The 23799-nt window shown below is 42.5% G+C and overlaps 2 protein-coding genes and 1 non-coding gene across 5 annotated transcripts in view; 2 read left to right on the top strand and 1 right to left on the bottom strand.

Moving 5' to 3' along the window:
- Positions 1 to 23799, bottom strand: part of Chrm5 (cholinergic receptor muscarinic 5) — a 61899-nt gene that overhangs the window by 16150 nt on the left and 21950 nt on the right. The window lies entirely within an intron of this gene.
- Positions 1 to 23799, top strand: part of Aven (apoptosis and caspase activation inhibitor) — a 142679-nt gene that overhangs the window by 1612 nt on the left and 117268 nt on the right. For both annotated transcript variants that reach the window (XM_075961720.1, XM_075961721.1), the window contains exon 2: positions 19869 to 20046. In XM_075961720.1, the coding sequence (XP_075817835.1) occupies positions 19869 to 20046 (178 nt within the window). The remainder of the gene's footprint in view (positions 1 to 19868; positions 20047 to 23799) is intronic.
- LOC142845319 (small nucleolar RNA SNORA11) lies at positions 7618 to 7745 on the top strand. Its single transcript, XR_012909879.1, has one exon. It is a non-coding gene; the product is annotated as a small nucleolar RNA SNORA11 (small nucleolar RNA).

The raw sequence follows: 23799 nt of genomic DNA on the forward strand, positions 1-23799 counted from the left end.
TACATTTATGGGGCATCAAGTAGCATTTTGACACATGGATACAGTGTGTAATGATGAGATCAGAAGGATTTGATATACCTATCGTGTTAGAAATACATTACTTCTTTGTCTTGGTGTGCGGCCTAGTCTTATGGCAACTTGACACACAAGCTAGAGTCATCTGAAAGGAGGGAACCTCAGCTGAGAAAATGCAGATAAGATCCAGATGTAAGGGGTTTTCTTAATTAGTGATGCATTGTGGGTTGTTTGGGTAAGAAAATGGGCTGTGAAAGCCAGCTGGGAGCGAGTTAGTAAGCAGCACCCTCTATGGCCTGTGCACCAGCTCCTGACTCCGGATTCCTGCCCTGCTTGAGTTCCTGTCCTGACTTCCTTTGGTGAACAGCAATATGGAAGTGTGAACTGAATAAATTCTTTCCTCCCCAAGTTGCTTTGGTCATGGTGTTTAATCACAGCAATAGAAGCCCTAATTATGACAGTTGCCAGCATTAAAAGTCCTCCAGGCTAGTGTAGTAAGAAGGGTCGCTTGTTGGTTCTCAGCCACCTGGCTAGCTTAGACCCGAAACAATCACACAGAAACTGTATTAATTAAATCACTGCTTAGCCCATTGGATCTAGCTTCTTATTGCCTAACTCTTTTAGTAATTTAATCCATTTCTATTAATCTGTATATCTCCACGTGGCAGTGGCTTACCGGCAAAGTTTCGGCATGTCTTACTGTAGCTGTGGCTCCATTGCTTCTCCCCGACTCTGCCCTTCTCCCAGCATTCAGCCTAGCTTTTCCTGCCTAGTTCTGTTCTGCCCTTACCATAGGCTCAAAGCAGTTCCTTTATTCATTAACCAATAATAGCAACACATAGACAGAAGGACCTCCCACCCCAGGTTAGCTGTTTTCTAATAATTGATTTTCAACTATAGTTTTCCTACTTTGCTTTTGATCTTTAGAAATGATTCTTTCTATCTAAGTGAACTGTACCCATTGACCGTCTCTGCCATCTCTCTTTCCTACACGTTTCCTAGTCTCTCATCACCACTATTCTAGGTTTAAGATCAACTTTTTAGTTTCCACATATAAATGAGAAAGTAATACTATTGGTCTTTGCGTACCCAGTTTATTTAACTTAGCATAATATCCCTTAGTTCCATTCATTTTTCTGCTGGTGACCATTTCATTCTGATGTTCTGAAGGCTGACTTTGTGTCTATATATTCTCTTCTTTTGAAAAAGAGAGTTTTTTAAAAAAATTATGCATATGTTTATGCACGTAAGTGCAAAGCCAGCAGAGACCAGACGAAGGCATCAGGTCCGTGGAGCCCGAGTTAAAGGCCGTTGTGTCCTCCGGAACAAGTACTCTTAACTGTCTCTGAGGGCACCTGCACACACAGCACATGCTTACGGGCACACAAACGTGTAATAAATAAGTAAATAAACATGGGAATGCCACTGTTTCTTATGCATACTGACTCCAGTTCCTTTGGATATGTACCTAGTAGTTAGATTGTGGAATATTTACTGTTTTTCTTTCTTTTTTTTTTTTTGACGAACATCCATACTGCTTTCTGTGATGCTGTACTAACTGATGTTCCCACAGCATATGTTGAGAGTTCCTGTCTCTGTATCTTCCCTAGCTCTTGTTATTTTTTTTCCCTCTTTATCTCTTCTCCTCCTTTAGACAGGATTTTACTATGTACTCATGCTTCCCCATCTCAGGATTTTCCTGCCTCGATTTCTAAGCTATGGGATCACACATGTACTTCAATACATCTGACTTTATTTAGTTAACTATTCTTTTGTTTGTTGAGACATAATATTATTGTGTAGCTCGGCCTGTGTCTGGTTCTCAGTTGCTGGCATCACAGGAGTGCCCCAGTTTTATTTTAATTGCGTTTTTGGTTGTTTCTATTCCTATTCTATCTATCTATCTATCTATCTATCTATCTATCTATCTATCTATCTATCTATCTATCTATCTATCTATCCATCCATCTATGCTGACAGGGTCTCACTATGTAGACTTGGCTGTCCTAGAACTCACTATGTAGAGCAGGCAGGCCTTGAACTCAGATATCTGCCTGCTTCTGCCTCCAGAGCGCTGGGATTAAAGGTGATCTCTCACAGGAGATTTTTTGTTGTTGTTGTTTTTTTTTGCATTTACTGAGAAGTTTCTAGATACTCTTAGGCAAATAGTTTGTTCTTATGATTTTGTACATTTGAACGGTTTGAGGTTGGTCCATTTTACAGAGCCATCTCTTGCTGGGTGATCAGTTGTAAATTTTTCCTCCCCAGTCAGGTGTTCTCAACTCTTTTGGTTTGTCTCCAATTGCTGTGCAGCTCTTTTGATGTGATCCCATTCGTCAAGGTTGCTGCTGTTGTTTGGGCTTCGAGGTCAAATCCAAAGAATGCTTGGCCCAGAGCAATGTTCTGAAGTGTCTTTCCTGATAGTTTCAAAGGTTCAGGTTTTATATTTAATTCTTATTTATTTTGAGTTGGTTTTGTATATAGTTTATGTCTTCTGGGTATGGATATGCACATGGATTCCTGGGGTTTTCTGTTCTGTCTCGTTGGCTCCCCACTCCCTTCCTTTTTAGTGGTGGGACTGAGCTTGGGGTGGAGTGCATATTACCAAACCACATTTGAACCACCAGGTTTTTGTCCCAGGACCATACAGGTTAGCCTGTTACCCTTTGCAGTGTGTTTTGAGGTCTTATATTGTAATGCTTAACTTTTATTCCTCTGTTCAAGACATTTTAGGAGTGGTTGTTCTGGTTCTGTGAAAAATATGGGGCTATCTCAGTGGGCATTGCTTTGACTCTGTAGATCACTTTGGGTATTACAGGCATGTGAAACGTAGTGCCTAGTTCCCTCTGTGCACCGGGAAGGCTGCGAAACCTTGTAACTTAGTGTCTTCTCCAGTTGCTCCCATTGATGCTTTGTAATAATCATTGCAGATATCACTCACTTCTTTGGCTAAATTTATTCACATATGTCTTATTTTAAGTTTTCGCTGGTATTGGTTATTTATTTAGATTAATTTATCACTTTCACCAATTTTGATACTGTTATATTAAAAAACCAACTACATTTTACATGTTAATTTTATATTTTGTAACCTTTCTAAATTTATCAGTTTTAATTTTTTTGGTAGTATTGTTTTATATATAATTTATATAACCATATCCAATTCTATAAAATATAATATGTAAAGTATATAATTATATAAAATATACATAATTGATGTCTTCTGCTAGTACGGGTTGCTTAAGTCCCTTCTTTTCTGTTTGGATGCCCCTCTTTTGTGTTCTTACTTTGGCTGAGACTTTGGAGACAGGATCGTACTATGTAACCCTGGATGGCCTGGAACTCACTATAACAACCAAGTTGGCCGCGAACTCATAGAGATCCGCCTGCCTCTGCTTCCCAAGTGCTGGGACTAAAAGTGAATTGTCTTGATGAGTTATTAACAGGGAGGAAATTAAGGCCTATTGGCCGTCCTTGGGATTTTTTTACCCCCTTTTCCCGCAGATAAAAGTAAGTAATTAACATTTATTTAACACTTAATTATGAGATTTGTACATCGAGTTATAGCTAAGTCACTCACAGTATTGGTTAAATTACTAATTCACAATTAATCTGAAGATCACTGAGCCTGGATTCAACATAGATCTGTTGCCTACAAAGCCCACTCTTATGGTACAGTTTGAAAAGAGGTAGCTCTGTGGTAAGATCTCTTGTTGCACAAGCATGAGGACCTGAGTTCAGATTCCCAACACCATGTTAAAAACTTGGCATTGCAGGGCTGGAGAGATGGCTCAGCGGTTAAGAGCATTGCCTGCTCTTCCAAAGGTCCTGAGTTCAATTCCCGGCAACCACATGGTGGCTCACAACCATCTGTAATGAGGTCTGGTGCCCTCTTCTGGTCTGCAGGCATGCACGTAGAAAGAATATTGTATACATAATAAATAAATAAATATTTAAAAAAAACAAAAAAAAAACTTGGCATTGCAGCTTGTACCTGTAACCCCAGCGCTGTGCGGTTGGGGTAGAGACAGGAGGATTTCTAGAGCTTGCTGGCTGCCAGCCTGGCTAAGCTCCAGGCTCAGTGGGAGACAGTATCTGAAGTAAATAAGGCAGAAAGCAGTGGAGGAAGAGTCTCAATGTCTTCTGACTTCTGTAAGCATACACTAAGGCATACACACTTAGACTACACACACACACACACACACACACACACACCCCGGGCACACTTAGACTACACACACACACACACACACACACACACACACACACCCCGGGCACACTTAGACTACACACACACACACACACACACACACACACACCCCGGGCACACTTAGACTACACACACACACACACACACACACACACCCCGGGCACACTTAGACTACACACACACACACACACACACACACACACACCCCGGGCACACTTAGACTACACACACACACACACACACACACCCCGGGCACACTTAGACTACACACACACACACACACACACACACACACACACACACACCCCGGGCACACTTAGACTACACACACACACACACACACACACACACCCCGGGCACACTTAGACTACACACACACACACACACACACACACACCCCGGGCACACTTAGACTACACACACACACACACACACACACACACACACACCCCGGGCACACTTAGACTACACACACACACACACACACACACACACACACCCCGGGCACACTTAGACTACACACACACACACACACACACACACACCCCGGGCACACTTAGACTACACACACACACACACACACACACACACACCCCGGGCACACTTAGACTACACACACACACACACACACACACACCCCGGGCACACTTAGACTACACACACACACACACACCCCGGGCACACTTAGACTATACACACACACACACACACACACACACACCCCGGGCACACTTAGACTACACACACACACACACACACACACACACACACACACACACACCCCGGGCACACTTAGACTACACACACACACACACACACACACACACACACCCCGGGTCGGGAGATAACCGTCGAGTGATGTTTTCACATACCTTCCCCCTCATGTTTAAATATAATTATAAAGCCATATAGTGACACTGGTAACACACTTAGTTCTTTGAATGTTAGCAGACCTTTGTGCTCCTGATCCACATTTATATGACAGATGTATTCATTTAAAAAAAGAGTGAGACAGCCGGGCAATGGTGGCACACGCCTTTAATCCCAGCACTCGGGAGGCAGAGGCAGGTGGATCTCTGTGAGTTCGAGACCAGCCTGGTCTACAGAGCTAATTCCAGGACAGGCTCCAAAGCCACAGAGAAACCCTGTCTCGAAAAAAAAACCAAAAAAAAAAAAAAAAAAAAGAGTGAGACAAAGTCTCACTGTGTAGCCCAGGCTGGCCTTCATCTGTGCTACCATCCCTAGGCTGGCCACTTTTTAGTTACTTATATGCAGTAAGGAGCCACTGCGCTGAGGAAAGTGGAACTTTGAAGGCCTATTCATTTGTTTATATTTATTTTGCCATTTTGTTTTCTTTGTGACTTCTGCCTGGCCGGAGCAGTAAACAAGGCTCTAGGCCGAGTCTCTCCCACTTTGTCTGGTTCAGATGCTCAGCCGTAGAGCCCCATTTGGTGTCGCATCGAGTCTTGGCAGATGTCTAAGTCTTGTTCTGTCCCCGAGACCTCATGCCAGCCAGTAGTGTCTGTGAGCTTCTTAAACTCAGACTCAAACAACAGCCTCCAGGAATGGTTTTCCCTTTTCCGGAAGACTGAAGCTCGGGCGGTGGTGGCGCACGCCTTTAATCCCAGCACTCGGGAGGCAGAGGCAGGCGGATCTCTGTGAGTTCGAGACCAGCCTGGTCTACAGAGCTAGTTCCAGGACAGGCTCCAAAACCACAGAGAAACCCTGTCTTGAAAAACCAAAAAAAAAAAAAAAAAAAAAAAAAAAAAAAAAGAAGACTGAAGATGTCCTGGCTAGAAGCTGAATGTGGTTAAGTATCCCAACAGAAAATTGCTTTAGGATTATATTTTTGAGCCAGGTTACATGGTGAGTTCCAGGACAGTCAGTCTGTGCTACATTGTGAGGAAAAGGCATTTGCCATTCTTTCTTGTCACTGCAGGCCACTGTGTAGGCATTAGTGTCTTGTTAACAGTGTGCTGTTTTGAGGTATGCTTTTTTCCACCAGCCATATTTCTATAATCCACACAGATAATTCATCCTCAAACTGTTTTACTTATTCTGACGAAGCCATGCATAATACCATGTCTGTAAGTTTACATCTACTATCTTTTACAATCAAACGGTTCAGATACTTTTAAAATATCTAATTCCCAGGATAGTCTGTGCACTTGTTACTTAGAACAAGGAGCAGGAAAGCATTTTAAGGGTTGAGAATGTGGCTCTGTTGATAGGGTTGCATAACTTGCATACGGCCCTGGCTTTGGTTCCCAGTACCACATAAACCCTAGGTATGGGGTTGCATACCTTCCTAGAGCTCAGAACAGGAGGCAGTCTATAAGAAGTTACACAATAATTAAGATGCCAGCATGGCATTTCAACAACAGCCATAGAAACAGTTAAAATAAAACCGCGTCGCTATTTTTATGAATGACTGGTCTTAAATACTGTAGTGACTTGATATTGGCTTTATACATTTAAAAATCACATCAATACAAATTTTAGCAATACAATTCCAACTGTTTCTTTTACTTTTAAACTCATAATTTCTTCTCACGTTTTCTTCATAAATTTATCATGGGTAATATATTTTATGCTAGGAATTTGTTTAGTAGGTGCCTTGCACTTTCTATGTAATCATTTTTGTTTTATTTTGTTTCTGTTTTGAGACAGGGTCTCACGTAGGGCAGACTCACCTTGAACTTTAGATTCTCCTGTCTCCATCCCCCCGTGCTACGATTTCCAAGTGTTAGAGGCATTTTATTAATATAAAGTATAATTAGGATGGCAAGACTTCGTATCAAATTCATGTATTATTTTAGATCATCAGTTCTCTAATTTTATTTTTGTATTATGAGACTGAGTTACCAACACTGAGAGACTTTGTTAACTGATGTGTGTTTTGTGAGAAAGTCCTATGTGTTGTCCAGTGTGAGTGGATCGTTATCATCTGTGACTGGGAACAATTAAAACCGTTCAGCTAGTGAACACTTAAATGTGCTGTGTGACTTTCATGTCTGTGTGTTTGGAATTCCTTGGCATCTAGAATTGTGCTGGTATTGTTTATGTCTGTTCATTTAACCTTGTGTTCTTTGTGAGATTAAGTGTTCGATCCAGTCTGCGTGGGTTACTTAGAAGTGCACGTGACAGCACTTCAACAGCACAAGTTCTGTTGAAAAGATCTGATTTTCTTTTCTCTTCAGTTGTATGAGGCGAGGTTCTTCAGCCCAGGCTGTCCTGGAACACGATCTTGTAGCGTGAGATGGCCTTGAACTCTTGGTTCTCCTGCCTTACAAGCTGCCTGGAATTATAGGCGCGTGACGTCAGATCTAGCAGGACACCAACTCCCCCAAGAAACAAAAAAAAAACCAGAGTTGAAAACCAATCTGTAAATTGGGGTGTGCTCAGAGCAGGGGGCCTGAAGAATGGCTTCTCTGTTTATACCACACCCAAAAGGAAGCTGGTCATGTGTGAGGAGGCTTACAGAACGTTTCGCCTTCCTCTGAGCAAATGGCCTACACATAGAAAAACAAACAGAACAAAACCAAGAAAAATAAAATTGTGTCTTTTAACCAAATCAAATAGATGAAGAGCAATTGACTTCTCTGTCAAATGGAAGTTGTATTAACTACACCTGCAAAGCCCCTAACTCCAAACAATGAAGAGAGAACACGAGGCCCAGGGCAGGAGGTGTAGCTAGGTGTGAGAACGCGTGCCTGGGTCCTGTCCTGAGCACAGGGAAGACATTCCAGTCCTAGATACCAGCCCCACCTTGAACTGTGCTCAGCCAGGTGAAACTGGCAATCAAAGCCAATTTTAGCTGTGACCAGCAGGTGGGGCAAGGAGCGCGTTCACGGAGCAAACACGCCTGGCTTAGAGCAGGCAAACAGCCGCAGGGAAAGCTCCTCATTGACTGGATCTTTACTACTCGAATGCTTTCTGATGTTTACCCCTGCTATCCCTAGACCTGAGAAACAGCACCTTCTCATCCTCATGCTGTTTTAAAGAAAATTCCGTTCTTCTTAAACAGTTTCTATTGTGTGTGGTATTTGTCCCTTGTCCTACATTACTCGAGAACCTTTTCCTACAAGTACATAAATCTGAGCTTCTCCCCACCCCTTCTCCCTGCTTCCTGCTCTTGTTAGTTCCCTTTGTTTCTCAGTTTCCCTTCTTCCATACAGTTTCACAGACATATACATAATTTTATGTGTCTATAAAATCTGGGAACCACAAATGAGAGAAAAAGTGATAATTTTTTTTTCTGAGACTAGCTAGATTTGCTCTTATTACCCCCAGTTGTGCCCATCTTCTTGCAGTTGCTGTGACTTTCTCCCTCCTTATGGTTGAAGGAATTCTGTTGAGTATATAGGTCGGATTTGCTTTATCTATCCCTGCAGAGGAAACTCTTGCTTTTGAGACATGTGAGACATTTACCATGCCTGATCAGCAGCATGCATGCCTGGACCAAGACCAGTTGATAAATGTATGTGCTTAATGTGGCTGTGGGTATTTTATTCTTAACATGGCATTTCCAGATGGAAATGTTTCCTGAAACTGACTTGTAGGCCTGGAGCGTTGCCATGTTTCTAAATGTTAGTGTAACTTTATGTATTAATGTATATTGGGGCCCAGAATCAAAGTAGAACTTATATCCCCAAAATACACATGAAGTAGCAAACTCGGGAGTTGTTAATTTCATTTGCGTTTTTAGGATCTTCTGATAGGTTGATTTTTATTTAGTGTGCGGTCTTCTGGATGGTAGACATAGAATTTACACGTGTAGTGACTTTTTTGGTGCCACAGCCACCTATAACTCCCATTTTACCCAACTATTGTATCCTTAAAAACACATCTATTTCATTATTATTTTTTATTGATTTGTCTGTGTATTGAGCAAGTGTGTGCTGATGCCATGGGGACCAGAAGAGGGTATTGGATCTCCTAGGGCTAGAGTTATGGGCAGATGTGAGCTTCCTGACTTGTGTGCTGGGAGCCAAACTCAGGTACTCTGCAAAAGCATTACACACTCTAAACCCTCTTTACTGCTGAGCTTCTCTCCAGTCCTCCATTCATGTTAAAGAACAAGTCTATCCGGGTGTGACGGGTGGCAAGTGCCTGTAATCCTGGCGCTCAGAAGGCCGAAGCAGGAGAACCATTAGTTTTTGTTCTGCCGAAACTTAACTCCTCTTGGCTTTTTTAGCTTTTTTCCCTTTGCTGAGTTTTTTCTCTTTTTCTTTTTCTTTCCCCTAACTTGACACAAGCAGGAATCACCAGGGAAGAGGGAGCCTCCATTGAGAAATTGCTTCCATTAGATTGGCCTGTAGGCAAATCTGTGGTGCATGTTCTTTTCTTTTTTTTCCCCAAGTTTATTTTTATTTATTTATTTTATGTGCATTGGTGTTTTGCCATGGATGTCGGACACATGGGTGCTGGGAATTGAACCCTGGTTCTCTGGGAGAAGAGTCAGTGCTCTTACCTACTGAGCCACCTCTCCAGCTCCACATTTTCTTAATTAATGACTGATGTGGGAGGGTCCAGCCCACTGTGTGTCACCACTCTAGGCGGGTGGCCCTGGACTGTATAAAAAAGTAGGCTGTGCAAGCCAGGGCCATGGCAAGTCAGCAAGTCAGTAAGCAGGGCTCCCCCATGCTCCCTTCGGCTCCCGCCTCAGCCTCCTTCAGTGACGGACAGTGATCAGGATGTGTAAACCAAGCAAGTTCTTTCCTCCTCTAGTTGCTTTTCGTCATGGTCTTTGTCATAGCAACAGATAGAGCAAATTAGGACATTTCTCTTGAGAGTTTAGGATGCAGTTTAAGTTCAGCAGCTTCATAGTTAGAAAGAAGAAAGCAACATCAGAATTTAATTTGTACTTTCTCCCTAAAGAGTATTTAGACATTTTCAGTGGGGATCTAGGGATTGTGGAATTAAATGTTACTTCGGATTTCTGTGAAGCAGAGGTCAATAATCTGCCAAAAATAAGGCCACAGTGCTGGCTGGCACTGCTGACTCCTGCGCTAGGCTACCAAGGCATACTGTACTGTGGCGCAGTTTCCAGGCCTTTGGCTTGCCTTACCTCCCCACCACACTGATCCTGGGATTTGCATTTTGTCCTGTTGGATCAGGAGCTTTGAGAAAATCCACCTTTCTCTAATGTAAGGTGAAAGCTTTCTCCTTTCCTCAGCATCTTTGCTGCCCTTTCTTTTAATTAAAAGATTTCCCTTCCTAGTGTTGGAAGAGCTTCCTAAAGGTCACACTTAGAAAGAGCTGCAGAAGGGGGAGGTAGATTGCAGGACTCTGTCCTGCTGTAGGAGAAATGGTCTGAAATCCACAGAAACGTGCCTTTTCTTATTTTATTTTATTTGTAATTTTTGCTCCAGTAGGGACAGGAAGGGAAGGAGGTTTTCTAGTGTATTGCCATGGTACCATGCAGTTAAGGATCAGTTTAATCAGAGGGGTGTGTCAGGCAGGCACCCACCAAATGCCATGCACTGTGTAGCAAAAGAGGTTGAAGAATCCCTTGTGCATTTGCCTTTAGACACACAGCGCCTTTCCTTCTACTTACAAAATACTTGTGATTGAGGTTGCTATATAACCGCAGCAGTTGCTGCTTGGTTTCTCCGGACCTCGGGAACCACTTCTAAGAGCTCTGTGAGCGCTTTCTTTCTTTCCTCCTCTCGTTAGTGCCATGTGTAAATGCTCTCGAGGAAGAAATGATTTTGACATGAAACAAATGCAGCTAGCCCTCAAAACAGAACAGACGTGTGCTTCCTACACCATCCACCAAAAGAAAATGAAAAGGAGGACAAATTCAAGAGGAGCTTCACCGTCTGAGAAGAGCCCTTACACAGAGACTTTTCACACAGTCGGTACAGTAGCTCCTTCTTCCTTGTGTGGTCAGCATGGGTAAATGACTGTCACCCTTGGAAGACAAGAATTCTGCCAGACCTGCTTTTTCTTTTGTGTGAAATGGCAAATCAAACAGTCTTTGCTGGTTAGATTGGGTTTGCCCTTTGTCTAAGAAGAGCTGAAGGGTTGTGTGGCAGGGCTCAGTAAGAGCCGGCATGAGCAAGAGCAGCAGCTTAGTCCTTAGCAAGAGGAGGGGAAATGTTATGTAGATACTGTATCTGAGTTTTGTGAAATTTGATGTAGTAGTTATACTTAAAGACTTTTGCCTCGAGGAGAATATGATCATAATTTGATCAAGGGCTCAAATGATGTGGTGGGACACGTCGTGAAGACACTCGGGTGCCAGGGAAGGTCAGCAAGAATGGTAGCTCACTCTGAGCCCTTAGGTGGTGTGAGGAGAGGGGACCTTAGCACAAGGTGGAGTCAAACTTTAGCAAGAATAGGCAGAGTGAGCTGTAGCTTTCATTTGTTTTGTCTGCCTGCCTATGTGTCTTCTTCCCTCCCTCCCTTCCTCTCTCTTCCTTTCTCCTCCCTTTCTTCTCTCCCTCTTTCCCTCCCTTTCCCCCATGCCTATAACCCAACATTCAAAAGTGTGTTTTTTTTTTTTTTTGCCAACACTTGACTTTTGTTTTAGTCTGATGTGACTTGGAATCACTGTTTCAGTGATTGCTGGAACGCATTTCAGTAAGTGTTTAGTCCGAGATCTCTTCATTTGTGTGGTTGGTAAGTTTTGGAGTGGAAGTAGGATCTATTTCAAATAGACCTTATCTGTATTCATGTAATTGATTATATTGAAGATCCTGTCTACTCTCTAAGGGCTTCGCTGAAGTTAAACAAGATCATTGAATGAAAATGAGTTTGGAAAGATGTCTGATTTGGGGATGTAGCTTGCCAAGCGTACATCGGACTGAGTTCAGTCTTCCAGCATTGTTCAGTTTCTGGCTCTAGACAGTTAGTCTCTCTCTTCTCTATCAGTAATCATAAGAACTTTCCCAAGGCCTTTAGGTACTGAGATATTTTACATTTTTTCTTTTTCATTTCAGACAGTCTCATACTGTAGCCTCAGGTTAGCCTTGAATTTACTGTGCATCTCAACTTGACCTTGAACTTGAAATGATTCACCTTAGCCTTTTGAGTGTTGGGGTTATAGGCATGGGTGACCACATGCAGAGAAAGTTATTTTTTTTCACAGTAATATTTTGCTCAGTGAAGAGACATGTTTACACTTCAAGATATTTTCATTCTGTTTCTGCCTCTAAGACCTTGGAAAGTCCCTCCCTGAACCTTGTTTCATTTTTAAAGCCCAGAGAAGTCAATGGAAAATGGATGTTCTAAAAGAAACAGTATTGTTTCAGTCTAATTTCCATTTTGTCTCCCTAGATTTATAGTATAGAGGAAACTTGTAAAGCCACTAGTAGGAAAGGCTCCCTTCAAAATGGAAAAGGAAGCTGGTCGTGGTGGCATATACTCATAATCCCAGCTCTCAGGAGACTTGCTGCTAAGTTTGAGGCGAGCCTAGGCTACACAGCAAGACTCTGTCTCAACTCCACCACATTACCCACTAGTAAAACTTCAATCAAAAGCATTGAAAGAATTAATACACCCAAACCTGGGGATGCTGGCTGGTAATCGTATCTACTCCGGGGGCTTAGACCAGAGAATCTCAAGTTCAAGGCTTGCATGGGCATCTTAGTGAGATCCTGCCTGCCTCAAAATAAAAAATAACAAAAGGTAGTAGGTACAGCTCAGTTATGGTATGTAGCTAGCATGAGGGAGGTCTTATTTTTTTAGGTTCAACCCCAGTTCTGTCAAAAAACAAAAAAAAAATGAAGAATCTAAACCTTGCATGGCAGTGTTTGTCTATAACCCTAGCACCTGGGAAGCCTGGGGCAGAGGATTTGGAGTTTGAAGTCAGTCTCGGTTACCCAGTGAGGCCCTGTCTCAACAATAAAGACTGTTGAAGCTATTTTGTGCATTGGTTGAAGTGTATCAACTGCAAGAAGACATCATGATCCTTGTTTTGCAAGTGTTGCCAGGGAACTGGATTTTTAAAAGTTTTAGACATGTAGGCTTCCTGAAGCCACTTACCTTGGTAATTGGCATCCTATCAGAACTGACAGCTACATGGCACTGGGGACATTAGTGAAGAGTCTTAAGTGAAAGAACCTTCAGAGGAGCGGATGAGATGACACTTCCTTTGGGGAGCTGCTCAGCTTTCTTGGATCAGGATGGATGAATGGCATTTGGCAGGGTTGCTCTGCTTCGCTTCATCTCTCTGGAGAAATGTGAGCACCCCTTTAAGGCTACTGTGTAAGGACACGGGAAATTTTAAGAAACTTTGCTTGATCAGGAGTTGGTTAAGGACTGGGTTCAAGAAATTCGCAACATCCTGAAAACAGGAACCTCTTCAAAAGTATAAACCACGAAATGTTCCTAGCAGCTAGCCACCTGTCGACACCCAGGCCTAGACAGAAGCAGGAATGACTGCTGGTGGGGGGGGCATGGACAGAAGCAGAAGTAGCCGCATACAGGGGTAGAGGGTGTACAGAGGTAGTCTACAACTGTGTCTAGCAAAACCAGCCCCTTGACCCTGAGTAATATATACGTCACCCCCAAATGAGGAGTGGGAGCTCTCCTCACTGCACTGCTTCGTGGGTGGAGGCTTTGAGCTCCCGGCTAGCTGGTTTGAATTTTGCACGCAGAAATAAACCTTGCATTTGCATTCTGGTCTCGACTGGATTCTGGTGGTGGTCTCTCTGGGGGTCTCAATTTGGGCATAAGAGTTGGCGAATTGTTACCAGATGGATTGGGTGGTGGATTTGGGAAGGAGGTGGATTTACTTAAGGAGGGAAAAGTTTAGCCAATACCTTGATAACAAGAGACTAGAAAAAGCAGTGGTTTAGAACTCTGAGTATGAAAAAGAAACAAATGTTATACTATTTTATTATTATTGAGATGTGCATTTTCCCATGTTGTCTAGGTTGGCCTTGAACTCTTTGACAGGAGCACCCCTCTTGCCCTGGCCTCCTAAGTGTGAACTACCGCGTCACACCGCGCCACACCGCGCCACACCGTGCCACAGCAGTTTAAGAACAAACCCTTTGTCATTTGCAAGGTACCGATACTGTTTTAAAAGGGAACTGCCATTACCAGAGGAAGGAATTCTACGTGTTTATTGCAAGCTTTATTCCTGCTGCAACCCATACAAGCCCACAAAGACACTACTAGTGTTTAGCAAACAGTCACAGGTTTCCTCCCCCTCCTCCTCTCCTCTCTCTCTTCTTGGTCCCAGTATTATACTTGGGTCTCTCACATGCTAGAGAAATGCTCTGTCACTAACCTACACCCTAAGCTTCCTTTTAATTTTGAGACAGATAACAGGAGCCTACCACTAGGCCTTGCTGTTTGTTTTTGCAAGGTTTCTTACTCTGTATCCAGGGCTGGCTAGCTCAGCCTCTCAAGTCCTGCTATTGTAATTGCAATAGTGTATTGACACGAACTACTGCTGCTTGGCTTGGCTCCAAGTGGATTTTCTTCTTAAATATTTATTATTTTATGAATATGTGTGTATGCCGGAGTGTATGTATGGTACCCTATGGGCTGTGCCAAACACACAAGTGCAGCTTCTCACAGAGGCCACAAGAGGACCTTGAATTCTCTGGAACTGGAGTTGACTGGTGGTAGTGATCTGCCTGCTGGTACTGGGGGCCAAACCTGGGTCCTAGGAACCAGATCCTCTGGAAGAGCAGCAAGTGCTCTTAATTGATGAGTCATCTCTCCAGTCTCTCCAAACAGATTTTTATTTCAGGAAGTAGGGTGCTGCTGCAACAATTATCTTAAAATATAGAAGTATCCACTGGCCTGGGTAATGGGTGATGACTGGAAACATTTGGGGATGCATATTAGGGGTCTAAATTGACTTGAGACTGTCATTGGAAACGTGAACCCTAAAGATAATCCAGGGTGGATCTCAGGTAGAAAAGAGGGGTATGCTGCCAGATGTCTGGGAACTAGTGAGCTTTGTTCTAAAGTGGCAAAGACCTTGGCTACATCCTGGTCTCCTGTTGGTGTTTGTGGTCAGTGGACAAAGAGTTGCTCACCCTACTGTTCTGAGAATGAAAGTGTTTGCCACACTCTTCCCTCTTAGTGGAACACCGACTCGTCCTTTCTGTTCCTGAGTTGCTGGGATTAAAGGTGTGCACCACAACGAGCTGATAAAGAATTTTAGATTGTCCACCCTGAGTAGTTGTCTACGGAAGGACTTCCTTCATCTTCATCTTCAAGTCAAATTGACTCTTGCCTTTTAGAAGTAAAACAGTACTCATTTCAGTTGAGGCCCTCTGTGTGTTCCAAATTTTCTTGTACTTTGCGTTGCCCCTGGGCAGGATGATAGCGCAGCAGTACTTTGATGGTAAGGAACCTAACTGGACTTCTGTTGCTTGATGAACACTGCAACCCATGATGGGCTTTCAGGTATAAAGCATTACTGTGGAAATTACCAGTGTGGCTTTGAAGTGATGTCAACAGAAAAGCAACGCCTTGTTTATGGAATACTGCATTTTTCAGTATTCCCACGTGCTGTGTCCATGTCTGTATAATGAGGCAAATGTCTCCTATGCTTTATTTCTTCTTTCTGCTCTCCTCTGGTGGGTGTTCCTCTGGCCCTCACATTTAGGTAGGAGCAATGAGATCCTAGTTTGGTGACACTTCTAATTTGAGATTAGAGAGTCATTTATCTGCAGGAGGCCTGCCTGCTTTGAACACTCAGTGACTACTGAATGATGATACTATCAGGGCCCTTGGTTCTCTCCAGGTCTCCCGCCTTTCATTTCCGTGTTTGTTTTCCTGCAGAAACATCCTCTCAGGTATTTCCAGCCACAGTTGTGTCTTACATCAGGACCATTATCTTCCAGGCTCACAGTTTGCCATGTGCTTTAGCTGCTCGGAGATTTCAGGCTAACTGGAGAAGCTTCTTTGAGCTTTACCCAGAGGAACAACAAAAGAATATTGGGTTTTCCCACAGTAAAGCCTGCTAGTTCTCGCCCCCATTCTCATCAGCCCCAGGTATTAGTTGACTTACATGGTGGAATTAACTCACTAAATAACTTTAATCAGCCAGCATCTTTGGGTCTTCAGAATTTTGTGGAGATGGCAGCCTTGAGGCTTGAGGTTGTATTTGTAATCTCTAGATTTTAATATAAATGACCATTTTCTTGCTTTTGTAATGAAGCTTATGATATTTAATGACTGAAAAAGATCATGAAAGGCCAATTTAGTCCATCCTTTTAGGAAAGTTTTGCAGTTTCATTTAGGTGAGAATTATTGATTAATGTGAAATTTGTTGGGCGAATGATTGATGGGAAACTCAGATTTACAGAGGGCCAGAGTAGCACTAAAGCAATGTCCTGGATAGAAATAGGGACAAATCTATACCATGAGTGTGTTAGGCCTGTCATTTGACCCTTCTGCAGTCATCTTGTTAGTTGTGCTGGGGTTTCCCTTTGTCTGTCAACTGATGTGATGTAACACTGTCTAGGGGACCATGTATGGCATATTGCAGCCAAGACATATTTGACTGTGATATAACACTGCCCAGGGACTGTGTATGGTACATTGTTGTATAGACATATTTGACTGAGCATTTAGGTAACATTGGAAACTAAAAACAAATCTATAAGAAATTTATGAAAAACAGAGACGAAGACAGACAAAGATAGACTCTTCTGCATGCTCCCTGTCCTGGCCTTGTCAATAAACGGACACACTACAAAGAGAGCTTGTGCTGGCTTTCAGTGATGTAGGATAGCGAGCAGAAAGCATTGGGAACTTGCTAGAAGAAACGAACAGTAAAGGAATTTGTCTTGGAGTGATGGGGCTAGAAGTAGTCTGTGTGGCCTGGGTGTGGTGGCACCAAACTATAACCTCAGTACTCAGGAGGATGGCCAGGGTGTGGTGGCACATGCCTGTAACCTCAGTACTCAGGAGGATGGCCAGGGTGTGGTGGCACATGCCTGTAACCCTGCACTTGGGAAACTGAAGCCTGAAGCATCAGGATCTGAGAAGAACCTGGGCTGCATAGTTAGATTCTCTGAGAAACAGAACCGAATCAACCTTTCAAATAGTATGTGTGCTATAGGAAATGAAATGTATTGAAATGGAAAGTTAGACCATGCTTACTTAATAAAATGTGTAAGTATAACGGAAGAAAGGATTGGGCCTATGTGTGTCGTGGTGCTCTCTCGGTGATGAGAAGAGGTTTTTCTTCTGTAGGGCCTTGTGTATAAAACACCAATAGCTCAAATGTGGGTTTTAAAATTTATCTTAGTTTTTGTCTTCATTGTTTTCTACAAGGCAAATGTCCTGTTTCTGTGTTAGCAAAGTGTTGTTTTTTAAATTATTTTAATTAATTCTTAAAGAATTTCATATAATATATTTTGATTCTATTCACTCCTCAATTTTGACCTTGACTCCTTCCAAATCCTCCTTACCTCCCTGTTCTCGTCCCCTACTTTCTAATAATCTGTTGAGTACAATTTGTACTGACCATATACTCCTGGTAGTGGGGCCATCCAGTGGAGCATGGTGGACCTACCTGGAGCCACACTCTTGAAGAAAACTGACTTTATTCCTGCAAAGCCATCACCTACCTACAGGTCTTACTCTGTAGCCTAGGCTGCCTGTAATTCATGGTGTTGTTGGAATTACAAATACGTGCCACCACACCTAGCTAATTGTTTTTTTTTAATATTTATTTATTATGTATACAATATTCTGTCTGTGTGTATGCCTGCAGGCCAGAAGAGGGCACCAGACCCCATTACAGATGGTTGTGAGCCACCATGTGGTTGCTGAGAATTGAACTCAGGACCTTTGGAAGAGCAGGCAATGTTCTTAATCTCTGAGCCATCTCTTCAGCCCCACTAATTGGGTTTTTTAAACTCATATTTAACTGCTGTATAAAGCTAATTGCTGGTTGGCTTGGCTATATTAGGATATTATAATCTTTTGGACTCTGCTTTGAACTATGCATTTAGATTCTACATGCATGTGCCCTATAAAGGGCAACACTTTTTTTTATTATGGAAAGTTTCAAATCTACAACACATAGACTAACTGTATACCGAATTCCCACTACTCACCACCCCAGCTCGGCAATGTTCATGTAAGTAGTTTATTTCTGGCCGCCATTCCTCTCCATGCACTATTTGAACCAGCTCCCAGATGCCATATCTTTTCACACACGGTTGAATATTTGCACGTAATGCACGAGAACACTATAAATTTATAACATCGTTATGAATCAAACAGTAAATAGTTTTACTAGCTCATTCTTAATAAGGTCAAGTAAGTAGTTATTGTTTGTATTCCTCAGTTGTTCTAATGATGACTATTTCCTCTGGCTAGATTATTCGAATCAGAGCATGATAAGCCCCCAGTCTTACATTGTCAATCCACTGGGGTTGTGTGTGATGTGCTGGGGATGAAACCTGGGACCTTCTGCTCCTGACAGCCACCAAGCTCATCAACTGGACCTTCTACCCTTGACTGCCACCCAGCTCATCAACCAGGACCTTCTGCCACTGACAGCCACCCCAGTCCATTAAATTTGTTTAATCTGTTTCTCTTCTCTATCACACCACCATTTTTCATTTCCAATTTCTTTATTTCCTATAATAATGTGTATAGCTGTTTTGTCTGCTTGTATGTCTGAGCACCATATGCATGCAGTACCTGCAGAGGCCAGATGAAGGTGTTGGATCCTTAGGAACTGGAGTTACATAGAGATGCTTATGAGCTAAGAGTGTTGGGAATTAAACCCAAGTCTCTGGAAGAACAGTCAGTGCTCTTAACCACTGAGCTATCTCTTCAAACCCATTACAATTATTATTGTTATTGTTATTATGTGTGGGAGGGCAATGAGGTGGGCACATATGTTGCGTAAGGGTTGATTCACTCCAGTGGGTTTTGGGGATTGAACTCAGGGCACCAGGCTTGTGCAGTGAAAGCTTTTACCCACTGATCCTTCTCAATGGCTTGCAGTTTATTTCTTGAAACGATTAAGCGGTCGTTTCTAAGTATACTGTAGGATTTCTTACAACCTGTTGTTCTCTGCATGCTTCCTTTTAATGCCCATGGCTAGAAACACTCAAGAATGTCTCTGAGTTGAATTCCCATTAAAACATATTTGTGAGGTACATTTGCAAATACCTAAATTTCCAGGGAGAGTTGATTTCTATTTTGAAATAATCAAAATTATTTATTATTAATGTGTGTGTGTGCATGTGTGATGTATACCATGTGCCATAGTACACATGCAGAGGTCAGAGGACAACTTTCCTGAGTTAATCTCTCCTTTCTTCTTCATATGGGCTTCAGGGATGGGACTCAGGCTTGTGCATCAAGTGCCGTTATCCCAAGTCGTCTTGCCAGGTTCTGGTCCTACAGTCTTACCCATCCTATAGCCTCAGTTATTTCAAGTAGATGAAACAGTCATTTTAAGTGGGGCTAGGTCAGGCAGAATGTACTGATTTCCTTTACATACTCATTAGAAAGTTACCCTGAGATAATGCTCTGATATACTGAGGTTCTTTGGAAATATTGCTTAGAATCCCCACCTCATTTACAAATTCAGTTTTTTAGCGTTACAACCTATATTCTATTCTTTTCCTTACTTTACTGTAGAGACTCCTAAGGTCAGGATCCCACTGTCTGACTATTGATTTGTCTCTATTGATTGCAGGTGGAAGGTGACAGTGATTCAGAGACCCATGGAGAAGAGAACGACGAGCAAGGAAATTTTTCTAGAAGGAAGATTGTCTCTAACTGGGATCGATATCAAGATACCGAAAAAGAAGTCAGTGATGAAAGTGGAGAATCCCAGCGGGGGACAGATTTCAGTGTCCTCCTGAGCTCTGCAGGTATGAGTTCCAGTGTGTGCTGGCTGCTTGCCGGGAAGACTGCATAGACATTTGTTACTTTTTGAAATTGCTTTAAGATATTATAGTGTATGTGTGAGTGTGTATATGGGTGTGTATACTTGTGCCGTGATATGCATACAGAGGTCAGAGGACAACCTGCAGGACCCGGTTTTCTCATTCTACTCTGTGGGTCTTAGACATAGAACTTAGTTGTCTGACTTGGCAGCAAGAATCTTTACACACCGAGTTCTCTTGCTGGCCCTTGCCTAGAAGTTCCAATGCCTGCGCTAAACTAAGAATAATAATTGATGAACCTATTCTGAGTAGGAAAAATTGCAAGGGTATTAAATTGTTAGCCAGAAGCACAAGATTCAGTCTGGTGCTGTGAACTGATGTTGCTCATAGCACAGCCCCTTTAGCTGTGGATTTGAAACGCATTCCACTCTAACTACTCAAGACCTCAAACCCTAAGTAATTGTATTGGTCAACCAAGTGCTTCCATTTTGTTACCTGCACTTCGGCCAATTATAATTTATGAACACTTTTTATTCAAGGTAGGAGGAAGAAACAGAGTAAAAATGTAGCTGGCTAGTTAATTCTTATCAACTATTTGGCTAAAAGATCTTGGAGGAGAAAATTGAAATAATGCAATTAAATTAACTTCTATTCTGCATGTGGGTTTAATGCAATCAGTTGTATAGTTAATTATTTGAAGAGTATCTGGCAATAAGAGATACTGCATAAATGTTTGAATTCAATTAAAATTCTAGTCTAGCCCAGCAGGCATGTTCTTTGGCTTATGATTTTGGTTATTTCTTTTAGCATTTTATTTACATAATTTAGAGCAAGGCACATGGCTGAATCCTCTGTTATTTTTTGGTAGTCTGCTGACTGATTTCTATGAGGTTTGATTATCTCTGTCTTGGGAGATTGCAGTTGGCATGTCTTTGCTGTGCTCTTCTGCTTCTGCTCCCCTCTGCTACTGGTTTGTTTATTGGCTTCTCACTGCAGTACGACACTGGGAAGAGCTGCCCTGCCTTTTCATGCATGTTGGTCTCCTGCTGAATTATATTTCATTCTCTAATCATAACATTTGAAGAAGATCCTTTGATACACATTCCCTGCTCCTTATATAGTCATGGCAGTTGCTTGGGGTAGGAATTAGTGGGGAATGGCTGTTGCAGTTTTATAGAGTGGCCAGAGAAGGTCTTACTGAGAAGGTAACATTTGACTAAAGTTCTGAGGAAGGTGAGGGAGGAAGCATTGTGGATATACTTACAAGAGTCTTTCGGGCAAAGACAGCAAGTTCAAAGGCTTTGAGGGAAGAATGCTAATGGATCGTCTCTAAGTAGGATTTATTTCCGTGTATATCAGTTAACTTTGCGGATTGGTACTCGAGGAGGAACTTTCTTTCTCCCCCATTTGGTGTTCACTTGTGTTGATAGATCCACCCTGGAGCGTTGTTTACTGTTACCCAGGGTGGATCCAGCACTTCCATCTTTGAGGAATCTCTAGAGAATTCTAGTGAATGTGCATGAGTTCATAGATGATTGCTCAGGCGCTCTCAAGTGGAAGCATACCTACTAATAGTGAAAAGAACGCACAGAGGTATGAGTGAGTCTCTCAGACATCCTGTTGTGCAAAAGAAACATCGCACACCTGTAGGAGACCTCAGTTTCGTTCTGTTTAAACATGGGACCCAGCTGTGCTGGTGGTCACCTGTGATCCGGTGCCTGAAAGGCTGAGGTGGAGGGTCACCTCATTAGGCTGCACATTGAGACTGTATCTCAAAGGATCAGACAAGAGACAAAGTTAACTGTGTTATTTAGGAAGAAGAGGGGTAGTGGTTAGGGAGAGGCATACAGCAGGTGTGTAGGCCTGGGCACTCCTGTGACATTGGTTGTGCTCCGTTTGCCTGGATGATGGTTACCTTGGCTTAATAATTATTCTTTAAATTGTTCATATGTATTCTGTATTTTTTGGGAGGGAGGGTTTCAAGATGAGTCTCTCTGTGTAACTGTCTTCGAACTCATTTTGTAGACCAAGTTGACCTTGAACCCACAGAGATCTGCAACCTCTGCCTCAGGAGTGCTGGGATTTTAATTTTACAAGTCTTCCAATAAAAGACACTCTTTTGTAGAACTCATCAACCTGTACAGACAGGCACTGCCTGCCTTGAGTCTTTAGCCGTGGCTGGCAGCATCTACATTCTTATTTCCAGAGGACATGGGAAGGCATATGGTTTGTTCTAGGTCATTCTCATTCTGGTGGGACAGGGAATTTGCAGCTGTCTGCTCTTCCTGTAAGCCTCTGAACAAGATAACTAGGTCGCTAACTTTTGTTTCTAAATAATGTTCTTCTAATCTTCAGGTATGCTTTAAGAATTGGGTAATGGGGGCTGGCGAGACGGGTCACTGGCTAAGAGCACTTGCGGAGGACGAGGGCTCAGTTCCCAGCACCCACATGGTTGTTGACCACCGTCTGTAACTACAGATCCAGGTGATCCAGTGCACTCTTCCAGCCTCTGCAGGAGCCATCCCTGCATGTGGTACACACACATGTATGCAGGCACAGCATTCAGACACATAGAATAAATAAGTTTAAAATAAAGTTTGGAAGTGGGCCGGTTATGCCTTTAATCCTAGAACTCCGGAGGCAGAGGCAGGAGGATCTTTGTGAATCTGAGGATAATCTGGTGAGCTTCTGGACATCCAGGACTATATAGAGAGACCCGGTCTCAAAAAAAAAAAGCATCAAAAACAAAAAACTCAAAACAAACAACAGCAACAAAACCAACCAAAACCAATAACAGTAAAAGTTTGGAAGTGGTAGCCTGTCCTCATGTACCATCAGGGTTAAACTGGTATAAATAATAAGTCTTCAAGCAGTTTTTTTTTCTTTCTTACTAACTCCCATCCCTATAGTCATTTACTGAGTTCATGCCATGAGCACTGTCGGTTCCTTTCAAGATGCCACTCATCACCAGAGTTCCAAAGTGTTCATACTGCAAGCACAACACTAGGCTGAAACTGAAGATAAACATGGAAGAAAAAAATTAGGTCTGAGTGTATCAGCTCTGTTTAATTTTTAGCGAAAATATGAAAATGACATGATTAGATAAGTTGGCTCATAGAGTTATTGAAGAACCAGTCTATCTCCATTTTAGGCTTAAGAGTCATCGTATAATAGTAAAGACAAACTAGGTTCATTCCTGTTTATGATTAAACCTCTGTATCTCAAGAACTGGGCTATGTCCCACCTGTAACCTTAACTACAAATGGCTATGTACTGCCCGTTCCAGAAATGGCAATTATGTCTTTGTTTCAAAAAGTTGTTTATAAGCATCTTGTAACTCTACCTTTGTTTCAGAAGGTTAAATGACCTTTATGGCAGGGGGTCTTTAGGTCTAAGTTGTTTGTCCTGCTGCTCTAACCCGACATGTTTTGCTTGCCAAATCCCTGTTTGGAACCCCCCTTATACTTGAGCTATAAAACCTTTTCTTTCTGCCCTTGCTTAGGGTTATTTACCTTTTGCTTTGTTTTGCTCCCCCCTCCCTTTTAAAGTAATCTTCCTTGGAAAGTATTAGGCGGTTTGTGCCTTTACATCAGAGTGTCTGGGCTATGAGTAAGATCTGTATAAAATTTTTAGCAGATTCAGTACCATAAACACCACGAGTAGAGAATACCTTGTACTCAGCCTTACGTTCTAGTATTTCCAGTTTATAAGGTTGCATCAGTTGGGTCTGTTTGCATC

Source organism: Microtus pennsylvanicus, chromosome 2 (genome assembly GCF_037038515.1).
Source record: "Microtus pennsylvanicus isolate mMicPen1 chromosome 2, mMicPen1.hap1, whole genome shotgun sequence".
NCBI lineage: Eukaryota > Metazoa > Chordata > Mammalia > Rodentia > Cricetidae > Microtus > Microtus pennsylvanicus.